General features: G+C 64.1%; 4 protein-coding genes across 5 annotated transcripts in view; 3 read left to right on the forward strand and 1 right to left on the reverse strand.

Moving 5' to 3' along the window:
- Positions 1 to 2,753, forward strand: part of CHLRE_11g477200v5 (uncharacterized protein) — a 4,870-nt gene extending 2,117 nt beyond the window's left edge. For both annotated transcript variants that reach the window (XM_043067648.1, XM_043067649.1), the window contains exons 6-9: positions 559 to 644; positions 993 to 1,066; positions 1,504 to 1,621; positions 2,043 to 2,753. In XM_043067648.1, the coding sequence (XP_042919653.1) occupies positions 559 to 644; positions 993 to 1,066; positions 1,504 to 1,621; positions 2,043 to 2,154 (390 nt within the window). In that variant the 3' untranslated portion in view covers positions 2,155 to 2,753. The remainder of the gene's footprint in view (positions 1 to 558; positions 645 to 992; positions 1,067 to 1,503; positions 1,622 to 2,042) is intronic.
- A 670-nt stretch (positions 2,754 to 3,423) lies between these two features.
- Positions 3,424 to 7,543, reverse strand: CHLRE_11g477250v5 (uncharacterized protein). Its single transcript, XM_043067650.1, has 8 exons — positions 7,205 to 7,543; positions 6,716 to 6,875; positions 6,071 to 6,163; positions 5,901 to 5,945; positions 5,470 to 5,595; positions 4,933 to 5,085; positions 4,450 to 4,533; positions 3,424 to 4,305 (listed from the first exon to the last, which is right to left on the reverse strand). Exons 1-8 carry the CDS (start codon positions 7,243 to 7,245, stop codon positions 4,051 to 4,053), a joined length of 957 nt encoding a protein of 318 aa, XP_042919655.1. The 5' UTR covers positions 7,246 to 7,543; the 3' UTR covers positions 3,424 to 4,050.
- Positions 7,544 to 7,643: 100 nt separating this feature from the next.
- On the forward strand, positions 7,644 to 12,452 carry CHLRE_11g477300v5 (uncharacterized protein). Its single transcript, XM_043067651.1, has 9 exons — positions 7,644 to 7,798; positions 7,885 to 8,233; positions 8,305 to 8,551; positions 8,623 to 8,735; positions 8,839 to 8,918; positions 9,211 to 9,529; positions 9,982 to 10,173; positions 10,669 to 10,902; positions 11,187 to 12,452. Exons 1-9 carry the CDS (start codon positions 7,758 to 7,760, stop codon positions 11,367 to 11,369), a joined length of 1,758 nt encoding a protein of 585 aa, XP_042919656.1. The 5' UTR covers positions 7,644 to 7,757; the 3' UTR covers positions 11,370 to 12,452.
- Positions 12,453 to 12,693: 241 nt separating this feature from the next.
- Positions 12,694 to 17,335, forward strand: CHLRE_11g477350v5 (uncharacterized protein). Its single transcript, XM_043067652.1, has 5 exons — positions 12,694 to 13,276; positions 13,455 to 13,505; positions 13,752 to 13,823; positions 14,080 to 15,768; positions 15,919 to 17,335. The coding sequence occupies exons 1-5, from the start codon at positions 13,091 to 13,093 to the stop codon at positions 16,147 to 16,149; spliced, it is 2,229 nt and encodes a 742-aa protein (XP_042919657.1). The 5' UTR covers positions 12,694 to 13,090; the 3' UTR covers positions 16,150 to 17,335.
- Positions 17,336 to 17,372: the final 37 nt, after the last annotated feature.

A 17,372-nucleotide genomic window follows, 5' to 3' on the forward strand; every position in this document is an offset into this window, starting at 1 on the left:
GTGCGGGGGAGGGAGGGAGGGAGGGAGGGAGGGAGGGAGGGAGGGAGGGAGGGAGGGAGGGAGGGAGGGAGGGAGGGAGGGAGGGAGGGAGGGAGGGAGGGAGGGAGGGAGGGAGGGAGGGAGGGAGGGAGGGAGGGAGGGAGGGAGGGAGGGAGGGTTGGGTACTTGGGGAGGGAGGGAGGGTTGGGTACTTGGGGAGGGAGGGCGCCGGTGGGCGGCAGGCGGCGCTGGTGTGGGCAGGGGCGGCGGTGTGAGGGGGGCGGAGTAGTCGGGCTGAGTGGCTGGAGACCGGTTCAATGGTTCGCTGGGGACCTCCATGACATAAGATGGGTGGGGTGCATGGGAGGCGTGCGGAGGTCGGACTAGATGCGTGGATGGGCTGGGATCTGGGACGTGTGGCGCCGGAGCTCGGAGAACCTGCCACGCACCCACCCACCATCGCCGACCAATAGCGCCATCCCCGTCCCCATCCCGCCCCCTCATCTAAGATTGCCTGCCGTCGACCATCTTCTTAGCTAATCATGAATGCAACCCCCACGTGAATGACTTCATCATCAGGGTGACACCACCCAGCCCTTCACTCTGACCTCGCTGGTGGACGTGGGCCGCTGGACCGCCGAGGCCCTGTTGGACCCGGCCTCCAAGTGAGTGTTGCTGCTAATGCAACGTTCCGTTGGTTGAGAAAACTGGATACTAATAAAAATGAGAGGATTGAAATCGGACTCGGCACTAAAATCCGCTGGCTAGTTAGGCACGCCAACTTGCCTGGTTAGTAGAAGGGGGTCGGCTGGGGTCGTCGGCGCAGCTAGCTTGCCAGCGCAGTTTCACTGGCATACATGACAACCCGACGTCGTCCCTACCTGCTCCACTCGCTTCAACCCATCCCGATGTCAACTGAATATGCATCCACGCCTGCATCCGCACCTCCATCCGCAACTCCATTCCTACCTGGCAACCCACCCTGACCCCGGCGGCAAACAATGCATGCGCAGGAACGCCACCGTGTACCTGGTGGGAGAGGTGCTCACCTACGAGGACGCTATTAAGACCGTGGAGAAGGCAACCGGTGGGTCGAGGAACTGTGGGTCGCTGGGTCGGTGGCGGGCTGGGGGTGAGGCACACGTGGGGCACACGTGGGGCACACGTGGGGCATACGTGGGGCACGTGCTGCCGGGGCTGGCGTGCCAGGAAACACGCACACAGCTCAAGTACTTAAGGGGAGCGCCGAGGTTAATACTGTGCCCGGTCAGGCAGGCATCCTGTGTGGGGGGGGCGGTGTGGACTCAACCTCTCATCACGCACATGCCACAGGTGCTGACCTGCTGACCCGGCCAACCCGCATTCATCCAGTCGCATCCGAAGCCACACCCGAAGCCACGCACACAACACCAGCTCACAAACAGCACCTACCGCCCCTGCCGCCAATCTACCGCACTGACCCACCCACCCACCCACCCTTCCACCTACTCCACCCACCTACCCGCGCAAACCCGCCACGCACAGGCAAGACGCTGGCGGTGACTCGCGCCAGCAAGGCGGACCTGGACCGTGACATCGCCGCGGCGCCGGACGTGTGGGCGTCCTTCCTGGACCTGCTGCTGCGCGCCATCAGCGACGGCAGGTGGGAGGGGGCGTGGGAGGGAGCGTGCGGGCGCGGTGGGGGGGAGGGACATGCAGGGTTTGTGGTGGGGTTGGGCGGGTTTGTGGTGAGTTTTGGCGGGTTGGGGCGGGTTTGGGGTGTGGGAAAGTATGCGTGTCGGGCGGTGAGTAGAGTTCAGCAAGGCTGGGAGGGCGGGTTGGTGCGGGGGCGGGGGTGGGGGCGCAGGAGGCGGGCGGTGCGGGGGCGTGGAATGGGCGTGTGGCGGTGCGGGCAGGGGCATTGAGGTTGACATGGGTGCTGTGGTGATAACGGTGCAGGCATTCATAACGGTAGGTCCGGGATTGCGGCAGCCCAGCGGCGGACAACAGTAGTAGCAGTCATCACGCGCACAGCACTGAAAACACACGTGCCCTTCCCTCCTTGCGCCTGCCACCGCACACAGGGGCCGCACCGTGCCCCTGGACAAAGCCTGGAAGAGCAAGGCGCACCCGCAGCCCTCCCGCACGCTAGCTACCTGGGCCCCCACCGCCTCCTGGCAGTTCGCTGACGCCTAGTTAGGCGTCTCAGTCTTACGCCAGTCCTTCAGTCGCACTGTCGCACTCGCATGCACGTACAGCGCTGCTTGTAATGCTCTGCCCCGATGAGACGCGCGCACATTACTTTATTGTGGGCATACACACACGTGACCGGGCCGCCTCCTCCGGTGGGTGCTGTCTCCGGGAGCTGCTAAATGTGGCTTGATTGATCCATGGGGCCTTGCTTTGTGGAGACTGCTGGACAGAGTGTGTGTGATCACAAGTGCGCGCACGACGTGCGTGTGTTTGTACATTGCGCTGGTCGGTTTGGCTGAGTACGTAAAACATGCGTATATATATGCACTGTGAATGGAACTCTGGTAGGTAAGTTGTGAGGCAATGACGCGGGCGGCTTGGCGAGAGTGTCAGCTGCGCTTGAAACGGCGATGTGCGCCGCGGCAGGCTGCGGCAGTGGCGACCGAGCTAATCGGCACAGGCAGCGTGTGTAGCTGTGGTCGCTGATCGGTGAGGTGGCAACTCGACACGCAAGCGTGGCGGCCTTCGTCTGTACATATACTCTCAGGGCTTACAGGCCCCGGTGATATACGTAACACACATGTGTAATATATATATGTTGTACCTCTTCCAGTTCGAACCTGCTCTAACGCCCATGCGGGGGCTGGCTTTCCCGGGGGAGGATGTTGCTGCAAGGGGATGTTTTGCTATTGCCTGCACGGCTGCACCGAGTACAAGGGAAGGCGGGAGGGAGGGCGGGTAGGCAGGAGGGAGGGGTGGGAAGGCAGGAAGGAGTACAAGGGAAGACGGGAGGGAGGGCCCATGGGCCCAATGCACCGCGTGCCCAATAGACCTGTCCCAACAATGCTGCAGCCCCGCCCGCCTTACCTTCGCCAGCCGGCCCCACGGCCCGCCTCTGGACCCTTATTCCCCAGCGTCGCGGTGTGTGGGCGCCAGGAGTGCGTGCGCTGCAGCTCATGCGCACGCACAGACCGGCAGGACGGCAGGGCGGCAGAGGGCGGGACGCGCAGAAGGACCAGCGTAGGGGGCGCGGGAGCCAGGCTCCCAGGCTCCCAGCCAGCAGGATGTCTAGAATACAGTCATATTCGCTTGTTTGTCTGTGTAGCGTTTTTTTCAAGCACGTCGATAGCCTAACCCCATCCATTCCGCTCTGGTCTACGTACGCATCAGTTCCGCAACGCACGTCAATATGCGTGTGGTGCCCCGTGCCCACATGGCGTCCCTATGATTGCGCCATACATACACAGGCCTGTTCCAGTCACTCCTTATGACGCGATCGCAGCGTTACAGTATGTAGTTGCTTCCGGTTCGTGCCGTATGTAAGGACCCGGGATGGCGGACACACGGCCGCGGCAGCCTACCAGACTCCCGACAAGGTCACTGAGGCAAGGCAAGGCGCGCCTTTTTTTGGTGCCCACACAGCTGCGCGTTCCTCCGCACCCTAGTGCCACTCATGCCCGTTCAAGCCAAGCAAGTTGCCGTATGCACTTCGGTAATGCTCTGCCATAATGCTCTGCCACTGCCACTGCCACTACCACTGCCGCTGCGGCGCTGCCACCACATCACATGTGCACCGCGACCCAGCGTCAGATGAGTTGCTGTTGAGATTTGACGCTCGCCACCACCCTCCTTGCCCTTCCCAGCCGCACGCATGCCCCCTCGTGAAGCCAGTTCGAAAGACGGAGTCTAACCCAGCACCGGTCGGGGCCGCCAGCCAGCCAGCTACGTCCTACAGCCCGCACATCCTGCTGCTGCTAGTGCTGCTCTAATGCTTCCGCTGCTCAAACCCATGTCTGCATCCCCTCCTGCATCGCGTGCCCCAATCGTTGCTTCCCACCAATCGCATTACCAACACTGAGACGCACTGGGACGCACTGGGACACACAACAGCTCCACGGCTCAATCCTCGTCCTCCTCGTCCGACCCGTATCCCCCAAGCAACCCTGCCAGGCCCCCGCCCGCTGCCGACCCGCCACTCGGCGACTTGATGCTGCCACCGCCGTTGCCGTTGTCGCCAGCGCCGCCCGTGTCCTCGCCCTCGTCCTCGGCCCTCACGCGCTTCGCCGGCGGCTCGTCGGCAGCCCCGTCCGCACCGCCTCTCCCGGCCGTGGCCGTCACTGCCGCTCCGGCTGCTGGCGTGGCATTGCTTGCAGCCTGCGCGTCGCGGTGGAGGGGACCGAAGTAGGCACGACGCGAGTTGGCATCAACAATTTGTGATCGCGGCACGGTCAGGATCGGCCACCGCAACGCCCACGCGCCTGCTGCTGCCCTTGCCTCATCCCGACCCATACGTCGCACCTTGGGTTTGATCTTCACCAGTGGCTTGATCAGGGGCTTGGGTGCGGCCAGCACGGCGGCCGCTACCACGGAGGGCACACCCACCTATGGAGAGGGACCGTGGGGCGCCGTATCCGTGTGAGCGGCTGCTTTGCACCAATCCCACGAGGAAGCAAAGAACAAAGGCATGGAAGGGTTACGGCTACAACGTGTGCTGGCCCTTGCCCTATATGCTTGATCACGACAAACCCACAGAGGTCGCCGACACCAAAACAAGTCAAACAAACTCGCCTCGTATCAGAAAAGGACTGGATGGTGTGTGTATGTGTGTGTGGTGTCGGGTTACATTCATGATAGCTAAGGAAATGGTGGACGATAAGCAATCGGGGGGGGGGGGACGCACACGAGTGACTGTCGCTGTGACGCCGTGCAGCAGCCCGTCGGGGTCCTGAAGGCGGGCAACGACCGCCCCCCTCCATCACAACCAACGCGGCACGCACGCACCTTCATCGGCACCACTGGCCGCGCCACCGCCGCCGCGCCACCCGCCCCCCGCGGCGACGCCGAGGCCCCCGATGCCCCGCCCGCCGTGCCTGTCGTCGCCGCCGCCGCCGCGTCCGCAGTGGCGGGCGCCTCCGAGCCCCGCTCCCGCACTGCCTGTTCGCCGACGGCAGGAGGCAGGCGAGTCCCACCACCAACAACAAAAAATCAAAAGGGGTCACGCAGGTCGCCATTCCAACCCCCCGCTGTGCACAAGTTCCCAGGCCGCACACATGGCTTACTGCATGCATTTTACATTCTCATACTCTGCGTTAAAGCGGCCTTGACAAGGACATGCGTGGATCCTGGGCCATCCCGTTAGCAGCTTTGTCCATCGCAGCTTGAACCCCCGTCGCGACCTTGAGCCGTCGTGGCATCGCCCTTCAGCAGCTCCGTCAACCATTGTGGTCTCTTTTTGGTAATGGTGAAACCACGTAAATCCCACCCCCCACGCACTTCCCCTCCCCCAACCCCCGCACCCCACTCCCGCTCCCGCCTCACCGCCTTGAACGCCTCCAGCTCGGCTCTCTCCAGCTCGCTCCAGGCCTTCTCCCGCGCCGCCTCCGCCTCCGCCACCGCATCCAGGAACATCAGCTCATCAGGGTCCAGAGGTCGGTTCTTACCCACCTAAAAGTAGCATACAATACATACATGTAAATGTCATTGTACACACGCAAGCCTTGCGTGTTCTCTTCCGGTGTGCTCTGTATCACGCACGCAAGCACGTGCCTCACACGTCTCAACTGTTCCAAAGGACCTCGCCCCTCCCCTGCCTGCTTATCACCGCCGACGTGTAGCCAATCACGCCTGTCATCTCCCCCCTCTATTTCTGAGCCCTGGTCGGTCGGTGTTGTGAGTTCCATTGCCCCCGTTGCGGAGTCCTTACCGGTCCGGCACCCACCGTACACCGCACGCCGCCCGACCTCACACACCTTCATTTGCTTCCATTTGTCCTCATGCTCCGCATCCTTGGCAGCCTGTGCCGTGCAATTTTGGCGGCAGGTTGTCGGGCCGGGAGCCGGGCATCCGGTAGACCGCTCTTGTCCGCTTGTGTGTTTCTTTAAACACCAAAATGCATAACAAAATTCGCCCCCGGCCCCACCTTGCGCTCCCTGAGGATCTCCGCCAGCGGCTTGTCCGCTGCCACTGCGCCGTCGTCAGCGGTGGCGCCACGCGTGGTGCGAATGCTTTCCAGCTGCACGGCAGTGGCAGGTGGCAGGTGGCAGTGGCAGGGCAGGTGGCAGGAGGCAGGCGGCAGTGGTATGGCAGTGGCAGGTGCTGGGAAACTGGGGTGTGGGAACACAAGCAGTGGAAACAAGCAGCAGGCGGTGGGGGTTGTAAGGGGGCGGGGGTGGCGCGCAGCCAGCGATAAGAGAGGCGGTGGCGGTGGCGAGGTGGGGGGAGCGGGCGGCAGGAGCGGGGCGGTGGCGGCAGGGTGCTGCGGCCCGCACGTTGCGGGCACGATTGGGGTACGTGCACGTGGGGTCTCCGGCTGTGGCACGGGCGACAACCCCCCACCTCAGAGCCCCCAAAGCCCCACTGCCGCCGCTGCCGAGGACGTCGACAGATCTAGCCCGCCGGGCCCCGTACCCCGCGCCATGCCTAGACGCCTCCGACAGATCCCAGCTCGGAGCATTGCTAAGCACCGTCGATAATAGGAGGCCCGGGCCCTTAGCCCAACCCAGCGCCTGGAGCACGGCGCCAAGAGCCCCTAGACCAAAGCCCCTAGCCCCATAGCCCCGATTACCTCAGTCTCGGAAATGAACTTGCGCGCCCCCAGCGCCTCCTTAATGGACTCGACATCCAGCCCGCCGCCGCCGCCCTCTGCAATCTCCTTGGCGCGGGTGGGGAACACGGAGGCTGCGTCACGGCCCAGCACCGCATCGCGCTCAAAGTACCGCTCCTCCCTGTGGTTGTTCAAAGGGATGGGTCGGGAGGTTGGGAGGTTGGGAGTTGACGGTGTGGGTAGCGGTTTGGATGGGTGGGTGGGAGGCTGTGCTGAATGGGTTCTGCAGGCAGTAGCCTTGCGCTGCATGGGAGCGGTGGTTGAGTGACTATATGAGCAGCAGTAAATGCGTAAAGTGAAGGTGTTGATGGCATGGCGAGCTGGTGGCTGAAGGGAAATGCAGCAGGCTGTGCGGTCGAGTGACGGGCCGACCAGCACCAGGGACGTAACTAGTGCATCACGCACCACGCAACACATCCCGTATACGGTAGCTTTCGCTCTCGAACTTACGCAGGCAGGCGGACTAAGTCTACGCGTCGCTCCTCCGTCATGGTGCGAGTGTGGATTTCAGGTGAGCACCAGCAGGCGGGCAGTCGGGGGCTCGGGGGTCTCGCCTGGGGCTGCGGCGGGGTTCTGAGTGTGGAAACCCTGGGTCACTCCGCTGCACTGCAGGGGCTATTCTTCTGCAATAATGTAGGTTCTGTTATAGTATTTACTCGGCTGGTGAATGTCGTGGAGAGTTAAAGCTCGCCTGCCGCGAATGCGCGACGAAAAGCAGCCCTACAGGCACGGCTCCTGGGCTCTGCAGATGACATAGTTGAATGCACGAAACTATATGTGTTGCGCTTTGCCGGATCATCTTTCGCTTGGTCAGCCAGCTGGGCTTGAGCGCGCGGCATGGGCGCCGAGTCCGAGTTTGTCCCCAGGCTGCACTCTCACCCTGCTTTTCGCTGTAACTACTGCGACCTTCTTAGAATAGACACTTATTTACACCTGGACATGCGTTAGCATTTTTCACGCACTTAGCGCGGACTGAGACGCTGTTGAACGCTGCGCGGGAGCCATGGCGGCAGATGACAGCCTGCTGCCTATTGCCATCCTCATGTGAGAATGCCGTTGTGATACCAAATTAGGCTGCCGAGGCTCTGGGCGAGCCGGTGCTGATCATGTTGTTGGCGTTCTGGATGCAGAGACGAGCTCAAGAGCGATGAGCCGCTTCGGCGACTCAATTCCATCAGCCGTCTGGGGCTTATAGCGCAGGCTCTGGGCGAGGAGCGGACACGGGCAGAGCTCATTCCGTTCCTTAGCGACAATGTGGACGATGAGGACGAGGTCCTGCTAGCCCAGGCGGAGCAGCTGGGGAACTTCGTGCCCTACGTGGGCGGGCCGCAGTATGCCTACCTCTTGCTGCCCCTGCTGGAGACGCTGTCGACGGTGGAGGAGACGGTGGTCCGGGACAAGGCGGTGGAGTCTCTCAGCAAAGTAGGCTCGAACATGCCCGACAGCCACACATGCGAGCACTTCGTTCCCATCATCAAGGTAAGAATGATCTGTTGCATGCGGTTGCTGGAGGCTTGGAAGACTGAGGGCTTTTGGTGTGTCCCCTGCAGCGGCTGGGCTCCGGGGACTGGTTCACGTCTCGCGTCTCGGCATGCGGCCTGTTCGCAACAGCGTATCCGCGATGCACGCCCATGCTCAAGGCAGAGCTGCGGCAGCTGTACTCGCAGCTCTGCCGAGATGAGACGCCCATGGTGCGCCGCGCGGCCGCCCAAAAGCTGGGCGCGTTCGCCAAGGTGGTGGAGCGGGAGTACGTGAGCCGGGAGCTCATGCCGCTCTTCACGGATCTGACGCAGGACGGTAAGCGGTCGAGCTTGGAGGTGTCTTGGAGCATGCGCGCTCACATTTGGCCTTTCTGTCGATGCTCGCAGACCAAGACTCCGTCCGCCTACTGGCGGTTGAGAGCTGTGGGGCATTCGCTCAGGCTCTCGGCCAGGCGGAGGCGACGACTATGCTCCTGCCCATTATTCACAAGTTTGCGCAGGCAAGAAAGGGCCTGTTGGCCCGGGTGATTGCACACATGGCATTCGTTGTGCTTTCCATTGCTCATGACGCTTGCCTGACACCCCACAACTTGCTGCTCGCAGGACAAGTCTTGGCGCGTTCGCTACAATGTCGCGCAGCAGCTGGTGCAGCTTTGCGAGGTGCTGGGCCCGGATGTGACCCGGTAAGAGTGCAGCTTCACGCGAGACGGGATGGGGTGGGCGGCGGGGTCAAGAGTTTGCGTGCCGAGCATGCCGCATGTTGCAGCTCCGCGCGACCAGGTCGCGGCCGGCCGTACGGCTGGGCCGACGGAGCGGTCAGAATACGACACATCAACTAATTCTGATAATAAGTGGAAAGCAGGTGACGTGCATGGGCATCAGCCGGGGTTGGGCTGGGCTTGGGCCCCTAGCCCGAGCAGCGTGCAAACCTCACGGCCCGCGCGCTCACGTCAGCGGTTCTCTTGTCCCCGGCAGGATCGAGCTCACGCCCAACTTCGTGCGGCTGCTGCGGGACAGCGAGGCGGAGGTGCGCGTGGCCGCCGCGGGCAAGGTGGCCGCGTTCTCCAAGCTGCTCACGCCGCAGCAGATCGTGACCAGCGTCATCCCCTGCGTGCGCGAGCTCAGCATGGACAGCAGCCAGTACGTGCGCGCGGCGCTGGCGGGCGTGGTCATGGAGATGGCGCCCACGCTTGGGAAGGCGCTCACCATTGAGCACCTGGTGCCCATCTTCCTGACTCTGCTGAAGGACGTGTACCCCGACGTGCGGTTGAATGTCATCAGCAAGCTGGACCAGGTGCGCCGCGGAGGAGCGGAGTGCAGGAGCGACCAGGAGGGGTGGCGAGTGTGTGGGCCGGGGCGGGTGCAGGTACAGGGGTTTTAGACGGCGGGATTAGGGAATAGGTGTCGGCATGCTAAAGCGCGCGCGATTGTGAACGAGCGGTGCGATGAACGGGGGCGCTCGTGTGGCTTTAAGGGTGCGGGCGACTTGACAGCTAATGGCGTGCGCCAGGCGGCATGTATTTATTAAGGCCCGTTTTCTGTCGAGTGTGGGCAACCCGAGCCATGCCACCGCGAGTGCCGGAGTGTGTTACGGGTAGAAATGCAGCCGTGCCAGCAGCTGGCGTCATACTCGCCCGCCCGCCTCGCACAGCCCTGCTGCCGGGGGCACCCTTCCTCCCACACCTCCAGCGCCCTCACGCCCGCACTCGCTCACACGCCCGCACGTTGCTGCCGCCCACCCTGCAGGTGAACCAGGTGATTGGCATCGACCTGCTGGCTCAGAGCCTGCTGCCCGCCATTGAGGAGCTGGCGGAGGACAAGCACTGGCGCGTGCGGCTGGCCATTGTGGAGCACATCCCGCTGCTGGCCAGCCAGCTGGGCGCGGAGTTCTTCCAGGAGAAGCTGGGGCCGCAGTGCATGAAGAGCCTGGAGGACCAGGTGCGAGAGGCGGCGAGCGGCGGCGAGCAGGGAGGGGCTGGGGGTTTCGTGCTTGGTGGGGGAGGGCACCTGGGGCGTGTGGTTTGGGGGTTGGAGGGGAAGTAAGCGCGGACGGTGCTGTGGGTAGCGATGGTGGTGGTGCGGGGCTCTGTTGGCGAAGAGGGAGGGTTGTGGCTGGAGCGGGGCTCAACTTATTTTGGAACAAGGAGCAGGGCGGAGGCGGCAGCCAGGGCCGACATGAACTGGCGGGGCGGAGGCATTGATGTAGGAGCAAGGTTGCAGGCCATCCGTTGCAGGCCATCCGGTTCCGTGGCTGAGTCAGGATTTGAGCGTGCTCCTGGGCGCTGCAGCGACACCGGCGACGCGTCTTGCGGCTGGCTTGGTCTCGGCCTCGCGCCGGGGCATGCCACTCCCCGCGCTGCCCGCAAACGTGCTGCACCGCATACCGCCTCCCCACCTGTGCCCCCGCCCATTCTTCACCACTGCTCCACGTAGGTGGCGTCCATCCGCGAGGCGGGCGCGCGCACGCTGCAGAAGGTGGCGGGCGAGTTCGGTGCCGAGTGGGCTCGCGACCACCTTGTGCCGCACGTGCTGGGCCTGATCAAGAACCCACACTACCTGTACCGCATGACGGTGCTGGTGGCGCTGTCCATGCTGGCCACCATCGTGAGCCAGGACGTGTTGTGCAACCTGATGCTGCCAGTCATCACCACCGCCGCCAAGGACAAGGTGGGGAGGGGTAGCAGGGGCGGCGGTTGGGTCGGGGGGGGGGGGGCGGCTGCGCATGCGTGTAGAATCACAGGAGTTGACGGGGAGACGTGGCTGGGCTGGGACGGCCGGGTGTGCTCGGCACGTGGACGCATACGCGGGTCTGCATCCTTAACACGTGCTCCGCAGTCATACACATTTTTGCTCAGCCACAGCCGCCGCCACGGTCGCTTCGACTGATCTTAATGTCCTCGCTGCCCACCCAACTCCCGACCCCCCGGCTTCCTCGCAACTCCCTGCCGCAGGTGCCCAACGTCAAGTTCAACGTGGCCAAGATCATGGAGAAGCTGGCGACCCTGGTCCCGCGGCCGGTGCTGGAGAGCTCGATCCGCCCCGTGCTGCTGGAGCTGTGCGAGGACGGCGACATGGACGTGCGCTTCTACGCGCGCCAGGCGCTGTACGCCTGCGACCACGGCGCCACCGCCTAGGTGGCCTGGCGGAGGGCGGCTGGGAAGGAGGGGAGGAGAGGCATGCGGAGGCGGCAGAGGGCAGGGGTAAGAGGGCCGCCGCGGCGGCGTGATTGAGAGGAGAGGAGCCGTGGGCGAGTGGAGAGGGCCCTCGGGGGAGCGGTGGAGCGGCGTCCCGTCGGGCGCGGCCGGCGGGGCTGCACGGCTCGGCCTGTCGCGCAGCTTGCGGCATGATTTGCCGGAGCCGATGCAACGCGCCACCGGCATCAGTACGGCAACGCGCCACCGGCATCAATACGGCAACTGTGGCGGCGGCGACCAACATGTGGAGCAGCAGCGAGTTGCGGAGCCAGCTGTGGGTTTGTCACGAGGAGGGGCAGTGGCACGGCGCCGTGCTTGCAGTGCGGCGGTCCCGCGTGGTGGACTGACGCTGCGCGCAAGTCGGACCCGCTGGTTGCGTGTTGCGGCGGGGCACAGGCAGACGCAGGCGGGCGATGGGATTTGGTGTGCGCTGCCCGCGGCACCACCCATGCCACGTGCCTTCGCGTTCGCCGCCGCCCAGTGCCGATGGGCAACGCTGAAGCAGGCCTGAGAGGCTGTTCTGTATAGGATGTCAGCGCCATGATTGGCGTGGAACTCGTCATTCGTAAAGCACCCGCGCGCGCCAATCACAATGTGCTGTTGGTAGCTGAAGTCAAAAGGCGGGCCTGTCAGGGAGGAGGTTGTGTGATGGGGCCGCGTGTCCGGGGATAGGCGCAATGCGGCATGGATTTGGTGTCGCGCGAATGTAGCTCACAGTGCATGAGAATGTGGGTTTATGTGTGTTACAGAAGTCGTTATTGAATCGGTGTAGGGGCGGTGGCAGCGCCCGACCTAGAGCAGCCTGCAATGCGTGCCGTTGCACATACACACACACGAATGCGGGGTCGCCTGGGTGGCCAAGCGGCTTGCGCGCGGCACATAAATTCATTGCCACGCGTGCATGTGTGAGGGGTTGCGTCGAGCACTGCCACAAGGCAAAACGCCAAAGATACGTGCATTCTTGAGGTGAGTCGGACTGGAGCCAGACTGACCAATGCTCATGGCCTGTAAGGATAGAAATGCAGACCGGATTCAAGTACCCCCCCTGGGTTACAAGCCTGTACCTGCCTACCTGGTACTAGTAGACTGGCCCTATGCATAGGCCTCACGCCGCCCATACGTCGCCCTTCCTGAATAGACTTGCCGGCTGGCAGACGGGCGCAGGCGGGGGGCAGTGTGGCGGTCGGCAGGATGGGCGGCCGATTACGCCAGCAGGCGGGCGTTCAAGCCTATTTTTAGGGCTATGTACTTGAATTTTACTAACGTTTATAGCTTTTGGCCGCGCGGCCGTCGCGCTTGCTCGCTGTAGGTGGTTGCAAACCACCTATTTTCCAACCAGCACCACACTTCCACTCACCCAGTTTTTCACCTTCAACTGCAGCATACACACTTGTAGGCCAGGGACAATGTTTGCACGCTCTTGCTGAGCCAGCGACGCCGAGTCGCGCCAGCGGTTTGGAGTGCGCGCTTGCCGCATTTCTTGACGCTCTGCCACAAACCACGCTCACACTGGCCAGCAGCTGTTTCCTAGCTGAAGAGTGCATAAGCTGTCAGATGTTGGCAGAGCGCAACTAGGGGCGCGTCGGTTCGTGGCCCTGGGTCATCGGGGCATAGCGCCTCTCGCTCGCTGAAGGCACATCGACGCTCCGTGGCCATCCATCATGGCATATGGCTACTATGTCCCACCTCCAGTGCCCACGGAAGAGCAGGAGACGGGCCTGTGTTGCGACCGGGGGTCCGTGTCGACGTTTGGCGCTCCGCTATGTATTTTCGTAGGCGGAGCGGCCTCGCTGCTTTGTAGCTTTTTCGTACCTTCAAGGACAGCGCTCATTGTTGTCGTCAGCGTGGTGCGTGGGCTCTGTTCAAAGAGGAGGTGCTTACCCGGTTCGGGATACCGTGTGACCAGCTGTGACAGCAAGGGCGCGCGGGACCCCGCCGAACGACAGCGGTTTGCGTGGAAAGTGGCTCGCTGTAACCCGCAACCAGCCTCATGTTCATGCTGTGCTTTAAACCTGGCACACGCAGGGAGGCTTGCTGTGCATCGGAGGGGTCTTACTGGCTCGCCAACGAGTAAAAGTAAGGATGTCGTACGCGCACGGGTGACGCCGTACGTGCACGGGTGCTCAGCCACACCACGCCGTGGGGTACGGGCGCGCCCCCGCTTGTCGGGCTGTCCCTTCACTTGTAATCCGCATCCATAAAGTTTCCGTGCTCAGGCGTACATCACGCGTGCCGTCCAAGTGACCTGCACCTGCAAGCGGATAAAGCTCATCCCCGCTGCCACGTGTCACCAAGGAGTGGGTGTTTTCCTTTCGTGTGCAGCTATGGCGAGATGCGGAGCAGGAGCGGCTGCGGGAGATGTGGCGCACGACCGACACGCGCGGGCGTTACCAGGTGCGTAAGGGAGCAGACTGCCAGTGGCGGCGGCAGTGGCTGCCACGCGCTCCGCTGTCTGCGTGAATGCAGTGCATCGGGCACACGTACCATCCACGTGCGCGAAACTTGCCATGCTACATACGGTACCGTATGCACCCCCCTGCTCTGCCAGTTACCGTACTTGCGATTTTGTCAAGGCTTTCTTGCGTGACATACGGTATATACCGCATACGCCCACGCGCGCCTACCTGCCGCCACGCACACCCTGCCGCAGGATGACAACAACACAGAGGCCACGCCACGCCCCATCTTCGACATCCCCCTCTACTGCCTGGAGGCTCCCTCCCGCCCCCTGCAGCGGCCGCTGCTGCCGCCGCCACAGCCGCCGCACAGCGAGGGGCCTGGCGGCGCGGGCCCACAGGCGGGCGCTGACCCCGCAGGCCAGCGCCGGTCGCCCTTCTCCGCACCCACTGACAGCACCACAGCAACAGCAGCAACCGTAACGGTCGCCAGCGGTGTCCTGCACGACGGAGGCGGGGATGAAACAGGGGCAGGGGCGGGAGGGTGGGCTGGGGCACGGGCAGACACGGCCAACGGCGCCGCGGCAAGCGCTACCGCTGCCGCGAGCGCTGCCGTTGCGGCCGCCGCGGCGGCGCTGGCGGCGGTCTGCAGCGTGGGCTTCATGGTAGACGAGGTGTCGCTTGCGGTGCCCCTCAAGACCGATGACCTGTTCGGGAGCGAGCGGCCGGTGTGGGGCGCCATGGCGCTCGTGATCCACCCCGCCTTCGGTGGCGGCAAGTTTCTCGGCCCCGCCGCCCACCCGTCTCCCACGCTACAGCAGCAGCAGCAGCAGCTGGGTACCGCGGATGGGGCTGCGGTGGTGACAATGCAGGTGACTGAAGGCGCCGGCGGCAGCTGCACCTCGCCCTTCGCGCAGCTCGCTGCTCCATCTCTCGGTGTTGAGGCCAACGCCGACGTCTACAGTGGCGGCAGCGCTGGCCTGGCCGGTCCCGGCCCTGCAGCTGCCGCGCCGCCGGTGCTGCAAATCAGCCGGCGCGGCAGCGCAGAGGGCGGCACATGCCTGAACCCAGCCGCAATGGCTGCGGCGGCCGCGGCTGCGGCGGCTGCTAGCTGCAGCACCGTGTCGACTTTCAGCCCCACCGCCGCCGCCGGCACGCCCTTCGCGTCACATGCGGGGCCGATGCCGCAGCCCAGCACACCACACCACGACGGGGCAGACGCCGCGTTTGCGGGCGTGGTGTCGCTCACGCTCATTCGAGCCAGCTCAGACAAGCTGCCGCCGCCGCCCCAGTCGCCGCCTCCGGCGTTCTCGACATTGGGGCGAGCGGCGAGCCTGGGCCTGCCGAGGGTGGATGGAGGAGGCGGTGGCGGCGGCGGCACGCGGCCCGGCAGCGGCACGGGACTGGGGCCCGGGGGCAGGCGGACGGAGGGTGGCAGGGGCGGCGTGGGTATGGCGGAGCTACTCGCCTCACTGTTTGCATCGGTGGCTGGCGGCGGCGGCGGCGGCGGAGGAGGAGGAGGAGGCGGAGGTGGTGGAGCTGGCGGTGGCGGTGGCGGTGGCGGTGGCGGCAGCGGTAGCGCAGCTGGAACCTCCGCAAGCGGTCCTGGCAGTGCGGCGAACGGGATGCTTTACAGCCAGTCGATGCCGGCTGCAGCAGCTGTAGCTACAGCCTCAGCCGCGGCAGCAGCTACAGCCGCGGCAGCAGCCGCGGCAGGAGCTGGAGCTCTGGGCGTCAGTTCGCAGCCGCTGGCTGGGGGCCACGTGGAGTTGCAGGCGCAGGGGAGGCAACCCGCGACGACCCCGTCCTTGGCACTTCGGGCTCCGCCACAGGTCCCTGTGATGGTTGCGGCCGCGCCCGCTACAGCCAAGCCGGCTGCCACAGCCAAGCCCGCTGCTACAGCCAAGCCGGCCGCGCCCGCGACCGTGTCGTCGCCCTCACATGTGACCGCGGTTGTCACGTGCTTTCCTGTGCAGCGCCAGTAAAGTGGCGCGGGGCGGGCGCGGGCGCGGGCGTGGGCGTGGGCGTGGGCGTGGGCGTGGGCGTGGGCGTGGGCGCGGGCGTGGGTGTTCCCATCCTCGAGCCTTTCGCAGGAGGGCGGGCGGACGGGCGGGCGGGCGGCTGGCGGCTGGCGGCTGGCGGCTGGCGGCTGGCGGCTGGCGGCTGGCGGCTGGCGGCTGGCGGCTGGCGGCTGGCGGCTGGCGGCTGGCGGCTGGCGGCTGGCGGCTGGCGGCTGGCGGCTGGCGGCTGGCGGCTGGCGGCTGGCGGCTGGCGGCTGGCGGCTGGCGGCTGGCGGCTGGCGGCAGACGGAGCGGCCGGACTAAGACCGGTGTCACGACCCCGCATCACAAGTTTGTTGTGGCCACTGCCATCCGTGTCGAGCGCCGCCGGCTGAGTGCGTTGGCGGCGTGGGTTGCTCTCATTCCAGGACTGATGTGTTTGGTTCCCATCGGCGCTTCCATGCTTGCTTGATGCAATAGGGCTTTGGCACGCAAGGGACAATAGACGTAGTACTGAGTAGTTTAGTATGGTGGCATTGCCCGCGTTTTGGTACGTAAGGAAGGGGCTCGTTGCGGCCGTGGATCATGTGAACCTACGCAAGCAAGCATGGATGGTGCCTGTGCGGACTGTGGTCTCGAGTAACGCGACCAGACCATGTAAGGCCGGCCGCGGTTTGCTCGTACGGTGGCCTGGAATTTACGGCATGCGAGCGCCGAGTGCCCAAGGGGCCCCTTTGATGGCGGCGATCTGTGTGTGGGTTATGTGAAGTGCCCCGCCGGTGTTTGATGATGGCCATTGTGGCGGGTGCTGCAGCATATAGGTTCTTTATATGTAATATCGCAACCATATAGGTTCTTTATAGGTTTAGAGGCGGCGGATTGCTGGATGCGTCAGGCGCACCTTGTGGTGGTGCCCTGTGGTGAAGTGCTGCTCCAGCATCTGGGCACCAGTGGCAGGCCGTGTGGTGGCAGGCAGGGGACCCCTGGTGGCAGGCAGGCATTGCGAGGGATATACGTCTGTACAGCGCTGTGCGTGTGTGGAGGGTGGGGGAAGAGTGATGCATGGGCACGTTAAGAGAGATGTGCTGTACATGTGTCATTAAGAGTTTGAGCCAGAACCCGAATGCAGCTCGTTCGGCTGAGCCAGAGTTTCGGCTTCCCTTGGAGAGTGGGAGAGAGGGCGTGGAGAGTGGTCGTGGAGAGGTTTAGCAGGAGCAGTAGAAAGGTAGAAAGCATGCCGTATAGTGGATGCAAGTCCTTGGAAGGTTGAGTGGTGTGACTGCTGGCGGCGCCAATGCGCCATGCAGGGCCTGCGGATGGACGTGAAGGGGGACTGGGCGTAACTTATGTTTGATGCGGGGGGATGTCTTATGAAGATAATCCTGGATACCGTAAACCGCGTAGGAAGGGAAGTCGATAGGACGAGGGTTTGGCCTTGAGGTGTGAGGCGTGTCGCGGACTCGAGCAGGCAGGAGACACTGTAGACACCTGCAGACGGAGATCGACCCGCAGAGGCACCACCCGTCTCCTGGCTTGCAGCAGTCGAC

This window comes from Chlamydomonas reinhardtii, chromosome 11 (assembly GCF_000002595.2).
Source record: "Chlamydomonas reinhardtii strain CC-503 cw92 mt+ chromosome 11, whole genome shotgun sequence".
Lineage (NCBI taxonomy): Eukaryota > Viridiplantae > Chlorophyta > Chlorophyceae > Chlamydomonadales > Chlamydomonadaceae > Chlamydomonas > Chlamydomonas reinhardtii.

Excerpts from the sequence above, each read along its gene's own strand:
- CHLRE_11g477250v5 (XM_043067650.1), bottom strand. The coding sequence starts at position 7,245 with ATGACGGAGGAGCGACGCGTAGACTTAGTCCGCCTGCCTGC. Across the intron at positions 5,086-5,469 it reads AGCTGGAGGCGTTCAAGGCG|GCAGTGCGGGAGCGGGGCTC; the intron begins GTGAGGCGGGAG and ends GTCGGCGAACAG. Across the intron at positions 4,534-4,932 it reads GGCCAGTGGTGCCGATGAAG|GTGGGTGTGCCCTCCGTGGT; the intron begins GTGCGTGCGTGC and ends CCCTCTCCATAG.
- CHLRE_11g477300v5 (XM_043067651.1), top strand. The coding sequence starts at position 7,758 with ATGGCGGCAGATGACAGCCTGCTGCCTATTGCCATCCTCAT. Across the intron at positions 7,799-7,884 it reads CTGCCTATTGCCATCCTCAT|AGACGAGCTCAAGAGCGATG; the intron begins GTGAGAATGCCG and ends TTCTGGATGCAG. Across the intron at positions 9,530-9,981 it reads TCATCAGCAAGCTGGACCAG|GTGAACCAGGTGATTGGCAT; the intron begins GTGCGCCGCGGA and ends CCCACCCTGCAG.
- CHLRE_11g477350v5 (XM_043067652.1), top strand. The coding sequence starts at position 13,091 with ATGGCATATGGCTACTATGTCCCACCTCCAGTGCCCACGGAAGAGCAG. Across the intron at positions 13,506-13,751 it reads TGGCTCGCCAACGAGTAAAA|CTATGGCGAGATGCGGAGCA; the intron begins GTAAGGATGTCG and ends TTTCGTGTGCAG. Across the intron at positions 15,769-15,918 it reads CCGTGTCGTCGCCCTCACAT|GAGGGCGGGCGGACGGGCGG; the intron begins GTGACCGCGGTT and ends AGCCTTTCGCAG.